Source organism: Oryza sativa, chromosome 1 (genome assembly GCF_034140825.1).
Source record: "Oryza sativa Japonica Group chromosome 1, ASM3414082v1".
NCBI lineage: Eukaryota > Viridiplantae > Streptophyta > Magnoliopsida > Poales > Poaceae > Oryza > Oryza sativa.
Genome location: NC_089035.1, coordinates 15,975,259 through 15,983,941, shown reverse-complemented (window position 1 = coordinate 15,983,941; position 8,683 = coordinate 15,975,259). Strand labels below are relative to the sequence as shown.

Sequence of the window (8,683 nt, the reverse complement as noted above, 5' to 3'; positions counted from 1 at the left end):
TTCTTTCATTAATGCCCTAAATAAGTAAAAGAACAGAATGAGTAAACATCATGAGTCTATTAAATACACATGGTATGTGATATTCCATATACTAAGTTTGATTAATTCAGGAACAAGTACAAATAATAATAAACAAAATTCATGCAATAAAAATATACTATATAATAATAGTTGACCTAACAAAAGTGTACTTTGGTCTATGATGTTTAACTACACATACTAATTATATTATTATAATTGTGCTCTTAATTTAGTTTCAATTCATTTCTTCATAGAAAATAACTAAGCATATAAAAAAAGTGGGAGCAGGAGTAAATAGAAGTTTATTTTTAATTAGAGTAAAGTGCACTGGCGGTCCCTTAACTTGCGCAGCTGTGTCAAGCCGGTCCCCTAACTCACAAAACGGGCATTTAGGTGCCTAATCTCGCCTTTGAACTTTTCTTGAAAGTTAGAGTACAGGTGTCTCACACAGAACCTATGCTCTGTGTCAGGGAATACCTTCTTGACAGCTGGAATTAGTCCCTGCAGAGAAACAAGCATCAGTTAGTCAGTACACTTGCAGACAATACAGACAAGAGATATTCAAGTAGCAAATGGGTTACCTTCTGCTTATTAGTCATTATGGTCCAAGGGTATGTGTTATCTATCCCAAGTTCAGATTTCAATGTCTCTAATAACCACTCCCAAGAAACAAATGACTCCACCTCGACAACAGCCATTGCTATTGGGAAAATGCAATCATTTGGGTCCATTCCCACTGCTGTCAACAGTTTGCCTCCAAATTTTGTCTTGATATGGCATCCATCAATACATATGAGGGGTCTGCAACCAGCCAAAAACCCCCTTTTACAAGCATCCAAAGCAATGAAGCAAGTACTAAACAGATTTCCTGCTAAGTTCAGATACAGTGAGCTGCCAGGATTGCTCCTCCTGATCTCTTGTGCATAATCCCAGAGATAGTCATACTGCTTGATCTCATCACCATGGATGACTTTCATGATCAGTCTTCTTGCTCTAGCTACCTTGCTCCTTGAAGGTGTCAAATTCCAGTCCTTTTGAATGACTCTACCAAAACTAGTAACGCTCATCTTCTCATTGGCTCTGAAAGAATCTATGTACTTGTCTGCCAGCCATCTAGAGGTGCATCTCCTCAGAACCCACTCTTTCTGGCATTTATGTTTTCCATAATATGTCTTCACCACAAAAGAATTCACTCTGCTATCCCAAGATGCATATAGATTCCAGGGGCAACCATCTGTACAGTGAGCCCTTACTCTTTTCTTATCATTCCTAGGAAGCTTGATTTCCACTCTGTTCCTAACAGAGTACTCTGTAATTGCTTTCCTCACACTCTCAACTGAAGGAAAGACAAGCCCAACAGAGAAAGCTGGGTTGTTCATGTCCTCTTGGTTCCAAGAATTGAATCTCATTCTCTCTTCTCCTTCACCATCAGACTCAGGAAGATCCAGGGCATCATCCTCTGTGTCTGCATCATCATCTACTGCAGTAGGTACTCTGATCTCAATAGCCTTCAAATGGCTTCGCTTTGCCTTCTTGTTGCCTCTAACCTTTGGCATATCCAAGTTAACAGCATCCTCTAATAAGTCATCATCTCCATCACTAAGATCATAGTCACTGTCAAACAATTCCTGCTGTTCATCTCCATCAGGTTCTTGTTGTTCATCTCCATCAGATTCTTGCTGTTCATCTCCATCAGGTTGTTGGCCTGGTCCAGCTTGGTCTACTCTTTTGTGCTGGGTTTTTCTCATACACAACTTTCTGTGGACTTAAAACCTTAGGCAACTAATTAACAGGATTAGCAACATAGTCATCCCAGTCAACACTGTTCATACTGCCTATATGATCAACATACACAACCAGATTTCTCACCTTGCGAACTACACTGACCATTACATTAGTATCTTCATCTGTTGCAATTACCCTCAGCCCATCACTAAGATCTTTCCCTGGTAAACAACCAATAAAACTTAATGTCTGTCACACTATCGTAGCCCAGTTGTTCAAACATATCCTCAAACCATAAGGCAGACCATGTATCACAATCAATCCAGTCAAACCAGTCAATTTTTTCATCAACATAAGACCTAAGATGACCGCACCCAGCAAAAAAACCTCCATGGTGCAACTCAATGGTGAATGCATCACTATCAGGACCTACATTATCGACAGGAATTAACACAGTTCATCAGAAGATGGAGAACCCTAACAAATCACATCATAAACAACAATCCACACCCTAAGATCCATTCCTTCGTCAAATTGAAGCCCTGCAACTATGACGACTATCCACAAACCTAGCAAATAACAAGTAGAAAGGGAAGATGGACTCACCGTATGACGGTGGCCCTTCTGTTTTCCCTCGCAATCGCGGCAACATCCTTCTAACCAGCCGCTGCGGACAACTCCAGCGTGGCTGGCTTCAACCCGCACTCCGCTTCTCTGAGCTCCACCGTCCTCGCCTCGGATTCGTCTCCGCCGCCGAGGAACACGAACAGTCGTGGGCTAATGGGGGGAGAAATGAGAGAGCCACACGAACAGTCAAGGGGCTTACTGCAAAATGATGCATGTCCCAGCGCCCGGTTGGACTAGAGTGAAACCCGAACAGTGATTAGGCACCTAAATGCCCGTTTTGCGAGTTTGGGGGCCGGCTTGACACAGCTGCGCAAAGTTAAATGACCGCCAGTGCACTTTAATCTTTTTATTATATGAAACAATGCTATTAACCATATTTTTCAACACAAAATATCTTTAGTTAATATATCCTTAAATCCACAATGACAACTATTGTATACAAGAAAATAATGTTACTTAAAGTTTTGGAACTCCAAAAATAAAATATGCCAAAAATATTCTAAAAGATATGTGCACGCTACAAATGATACATAGGAACCAACTCAATTGTAGGTAATTTAAGTTTAGAATTTATATGTTGCAAGGATAACTATAGGAAATTCATAACTAACAGAGAAAAATTAATCCCAAACAAATTATTAGCGAAAACACCACGTATGTGCGCGGGCTACCTTTCCTAGTTATATACTAAAAGTCCATACTTTCCTAAAAACTCTCTCAAGCCACCACATGGACATCCTCCAAACATTACTATATCACCATGTGGCACTAAATTAAAAAATCCTAGAAATTTCAAAAAAAAAAACATCCAACCTTTGATTTCCAGTTAAATTGATGGACCCATTATTTTGGCTATTAGATCTGTCGTAGATAAATTTGGTTGGTCGATTGGATCTATCCAAAAAATCTCTCCTCCCCGTATATGTACTTCGTATACTTTTTCTTAGGCAAATTTTGCTACAGGACATCACGACTTTGTGGTTTTAGCTGTAGAACACCGCACAAACTCACTTTTGGGGAAAAACACTATCTAAACGTGGTTATTTGTCAGAGGACACCGCGTCTATTAAAATAGTGTATTCATGCTGACGAGTCCATGGGGGCCCAAATTTTTAAACGAAGTGACCAAATAGCCTCTCCTTTCTTTTCCTCTTTCTCTCTTCCTTAAGCTCTTCCTCTGTCTCCCCCCACGGCGTCTGACAGGCGATGCGCCCACGGCTCAAGATGGCAGGCAAAGGGGCGAGAGAGTCCCAACCGCCGGGGGCAGTGGTCGTCGGGCGAGACCCCTTGCTAGGTGCGCCACGTCCAGACACCACGGCTAAGCTGCCGCCAATGGTGCCTAAGCACTCTAGCCAGTGGTGCCTGAGCACTCTACAACGGTTCGATGGGGAGTAGCAGCAGGCTTGTGTGTGGCTTGCTACTGTACGATTTGGTGTTTGAGTGTTGCAATTTGGCTCAATGGAAAAAGGAAGAAATTGGAGACGATAGATTTGACTCCGTGATGTTGGTTGCTTGTGGATTAGCACAGAGAGGGGGAGAACTCCGAGCCGGCCCAAGCCACGCCGCCGCTACTTCATGCCGTCGCCTCGAGCTGCGACATCGTCACTGCCACATCATTCCCGTGCTGCCGCCGCCGCTGCCGAGCTCCGAGGCCGAAGCCTTCTCTTTTCGCGCTGCCACTTCCCTCTCTCTTCCTCAACTCCGGCAGATGCCGCCCGTCGTCAAGCGCCGCCTTCCCACCATTTCGGAGCTCGATGCCGCGCCACGAGTCCACCTCTATCTCCTCATGCCGGCGCCGCCACTCACGAATGCTGCCAAAGCGTTGTCTCCACCGAATGCCGCCGTGCCAGAGTGCACCCACGACGCGGTGGAGCGCTGCCGTGACATTAGAAAGGGGAAATAAGGAGGAAGAGGAAGAATATGACAAGTGGGGCAAGGGATATTTTTGACTTTTCACGCTCTTTATCTCTCCTACTCAACTGGAAATTAATATTTTAACGCGCGAGGTGTCTAGCAGCAAATAACCACGTTTAGATAGTGTTTTCCTCTAAAATTAAGTTTGTGCTGTGTCCTACAGCTAAACCACAAAGTCGTGATGTCCTATAGCAAAAGTTGCCTTTTTCTTATGGTGCACGTATGTGTAGCTTTTCCTCTCCAGCTCCGAAGACTCTTTTATGGTAGTTACGATTTTATTTTTCAAATTTATTTCTTTGCTTCTATCTCATCGGAGGCTGAACGGGCACGGCACTTGACTCTGGCCGCATGATCCCGTGCATAAATATTTTTATGTTTAATAAATTGATGCTTTTACAAATAAACAATTTATTTTTAACTATTTAATAGGAAAGAATCAACAACTAACAAAGTTATATCTGATTTTTAATTTTTTGAACTATTATTTTATAAGTAGATAAGTAAATAATTTATGATCCATATTACACATATTTTTACTATATAAAAAAATTAAATTGCACCATTTTAACACACACATATCCTTCTATATGGCAAACAAATAACATCTGGTTTTCAATTTGCTTGAACTATTATTTTATTTGTAATTAAGTAAGTAAATCACAACCAAATTTCGCAAATCATATATTGGATTTGGAGTTGAAGCCGAAGCGGATTTGGAAGGAGTTCGTTGTTCTCAAAATCAGAGTACGCATCGGCTACCGTCTGCATCGGCTGATACCGAGTTGGATAGGGAGAAGCCGATTGTTGATATTTCTTAACGACATTACCAGAAATATAATTCCCAGCAATGGCGGAGAAATACTCCTGGTATATTATGGTTACAAAGTTCATCCGCAAGCGCACGAATATACCATTGTACCATTTCACCTGAGAGTATTCCAAGGGTATCGTATTTATTTTATCCCGTGGGAAGATCATATAGAGAGAACCTGACTAATAATTTATATGTTACTTGTGAAAATCAAAGTCTAAGTAGGGGTTAAGATAATCCAAGGGTAGAGTCACACACAAGCAGTAGCTACTTATTCTCATACTAAATTTCCTAGCTAAGTGGAAAGAAAAGAGAAAGAGAATCTATTCTTATACTTCTAGTACACATAGTATACATACATTCTAGTTATATGATATACTAGCTAATACCCTCTATTCGATGCCCTCCTAGTACTTCGAGAAGCCACCCTGACTGTCAAGTTCCTTACAACAGCCCGTCATGACCATACAACCGGGGCTAAATACGGAGGAATACCCGTACTGAGCTATCACCATCAGCGGCCCACCTCTCATCCGCAGCATATAACCCCAAATAATGATATCCCGTAATCTAGACACCACGTCTAAACTACCAGATACTACTTTAATATCATCGTCATGACATAGAGTAATTGCATATACAAACATTATACCCGCACCAAAGCATCTTCTAGATAAGCTAGCAGCATATTCAGTATAACATGAACATAATTTAAAGTAGGCATTCATATAGTCGGAAAGTATTTCAATACCATAAATGTACAAAGAAGAGTATTCTAAATAAAGTACAAAGCTTACAAAAAAGGAAAGGAAAGCTACTAGAGCCATACGCGAACTCTTCCGAAGGCTTCCAGACTTTAGATTTCTACTGTATTCCTACTCCACTAGCTAGATAACACTATACTAACTTGAGAGAATATGAGAGAGCTCTTGCTTGAGGTGTGTGAGTGAAGTGAGAAAGTGAAGTCCTTATATAGAGGTAGTTACACTGGTGGAGAAACCATCTTTCGTCGGTCGGCCGATTTCCACAATAGTCCCGGATGCAATAAAAACCGGGGCTAAAGATGATCTTTAGTCCCGGTTCAAAAGGGTAATGGGCATATTTGATCTTTAGTCCCGGTTTGTGTTACCAACCGGGACTAAAGATCATCTTTAGTCCCGGTTCGAATGCTGTCAGGGCCTGTCAGGCCCCCCCGGGATCTTTAGTCCCGGTTGGTAGCACCAACCGGGACTAAAGATTGTAACTTTAGTCCCGGTTGGTGTTACCAACCGGGACTAAAGATCCCGGTGATCTTTAGCCCCGGTTGGTGCTACCAACCGGGACTAAAGTCCCACCCCTATATATATGTCTTCTTCCTCCTCCAGCTGCCCGAGCAAGCTTCAAAATTTCTTCAAAAAAGAGGGGAGGTCATGCCAAAATTTCTATTGAATTTATTTTGGTGATTACATACAAATCGGAGGTGCCTAAAAGGTTTGCAACTTCATCCTCCAATGTTTTTTTTGTCATACTACATTTGCACCTATGTTTTGCACACTTTTTTTGTCTCCAAAATTTAGTTGTAAGTTGATGAGAGAGAAAATGTGTGTGGGGAAGAAAGAATATATAGAAATTTAGTTCATTTGCTAAACAAGGTTTTATAAAATAGTTGAGAAGGAAAACTCTAGTGAAAGTTAATCTTAAATAATAGAAAACAAACTAAAATGAAAATTAAAAGAAGTAAAACACATTAAAATTAGTTTAAAACTTTACAAATAGTTTTTAAGAATTATTTGGTGTAATATTTTATGATTTTTGTATGAATAAAGATATCTTATAATTATTGTATGACTGTCATTATTGTAAGAATAATTATTTGTGTACGGTTTTTTTGACTCATGTAAATGGATCGGCAATGGATGTACGCTGACCGGCGGTCCAAAGAGTTTATTGACGGCGTGCACTATTTTTTGAGAGTGGCCGAAGCTAACAGGCAAAGGGGTTTTATTTGTTGTCCATGCAATAAGTGTAAGAATCAGAAGGAGTATTCTGCATCCAGGACTATTCATTTCCACTTGTTTGAGTCGGGGTTCATGCCAAGCTATAATTGTTGGACATCCCACGGAGAGCAAGGTGTTGAAATGGAAGAAGATGAAGTGGAAGACGACAATATTCCGGACTTTGCTCAGTATGTTGGATTTGAAGGAAATCAAACGGGCGAGGAGGAAATAGCTGCTGATGGTAACGACGTTGCGGATGATCTTGGTCAGATGTTGCAGGACGCCAGGGAGGACTGCGAAAGTGAAAAGGAGGCCCATAAATTGGACAAGATGTTGGAGGACCACAGAACTTCGTTGTACCCAGGTTGCGTGCAGGGGCACAAAAAGTTGGATACCACTCTGGAGTTATTGCAATGGAAGGCAAAAAATGGGGTTAGTGACAAGGCATTTGGCGATTTGTTGAAACTCGTCAAGAACATTCTTCCGGGGGGAAACAAATTGCCCGAGACAACGTACGAGGCTAAGAAGATAATCTGCCCATTAGGACTGGAAGTTCATAAGATTCACGCATGTCCGAACGATTGTATCCTATATCGCGGTGAGGAGTATGAGAACCTAGAAGCATGCCCTGTTTGCAAAGCACTACGATACAAGATTAGACGGGACGATCCAGGAGAAGTTGACGGGCAGCTAACAAAGAAGAGAATTCCTGCTAAGGTGATGTGGTATTTCCCTATAATACCACGGCTAAGGCGTTTGTTCAGGAACAAGGGGAATGCTAGAATGTTGCGATGGCACGTTGAAGAGCGTCAACAGGACGGGATGCTGAGACACCCCGCCTATGGTTCGCAGTGGCGAAACATCGACAGAAAATTTAAAGAATTTGGAAAGGACGCACGAAACATACGGTTTGGTTTGAGTACGGATGGCATGAATCCTTTTGGAGAGATGAGCAGCGGCCATAGCACTTGGCCCGTTACGATGTGTATCTACAACCTCCCCCCCTGGCTATGCATGAAGAGGAAGTACATAATGATGCCGATTATTATTCAAGGCCCCAAGCAACCTGGTAACGACATCGACGTGTACCTAAGACCACTGGTCGAAGATCTTAAACAGTTGTGGAAGAAGGAAGGTGTCCCCGTGTGGGACGAGGACAAACAGGAGGAGTTTAACCTACGAGCGCTGCTGTTCGTAACCATCAACGATTGGCCTGCACTTAGCAACCTATCCGGACAGTCCAACAAGGGGTACAAGGCTTGCACTCACTGTATGGATGAAACAGAAAGTACGTATCTTAAGCACTGTAGGAAGGTTGTATACATGGGTCATCGTCGATTCCTTGCAGCAAACCACCCGGTACGGAAGAAAGGCAAGCACTTCGAACATAAGGCCGACCACCGTACGAAGCCTAAACATCACAGCGGGAAAACAGTGTTTGCTATGGTTAAAGATCTTAAAGTAGTGTTCGGAAAGGGGCCTAGAAGCCAGCATATAGAGAGCGAAGATGGTCACGCGGCGATGTGGAAAAAGAACTCTATATTTTGGGAGTTACCATATTGGGAATTCTTGGACGTACGCCACGCAATCGACGTGATGCACCTCACTA

General features: G+C 42.1%; 1 protein-coding gene across 1 annotated transcript; it reads right to left on the bottom strand.

Moving 5' to 3' along the window:
* Nucleotides 1–307: 307 nt before the first annotated feature.
* Nucleotides 308–2,155, bottom strand: LOC112938229 (protein FAR1-RELATED SEQUENCE 6-like). Its single transcript, XM_026023932.2, has 2 exons — nt 603–2,155; nt 308–522 (listed from the first exon to the last, which is right to left on the bottom strand). Exons 1-2 carry the CDS (start codon nt 1,767–1,769, stop codon nt 391–393), a joined length of 1,299 nt encoding a protein of 432 aa, XP_025879717.1. The 5' UTR covers nt 1,770–2,155; the 3' UTR covers nt 308–390.
* Nucleotides 2,156–8,683: the final 6,528 nt, after the last annotated feature.

What these genes read in the sequence shown, in the direction of transcription:
- LOC112938229 (XM_026023932.2), bottom strand. Translation starts at nt 1,769, where the DNA reads ATGAGAAAAACCCAGCACAAAAGAGTAGACCAAGCTGGACCAGGCCAA. An exon ending in TAATGACTAATAAGCAGAAG is followed by an intron (nt 523 to 602) that starts GTAACCCATTTG and finishes GTTTCTCTGCAG; the next exon opens with GGACTAATTCCAGCTGTCAA.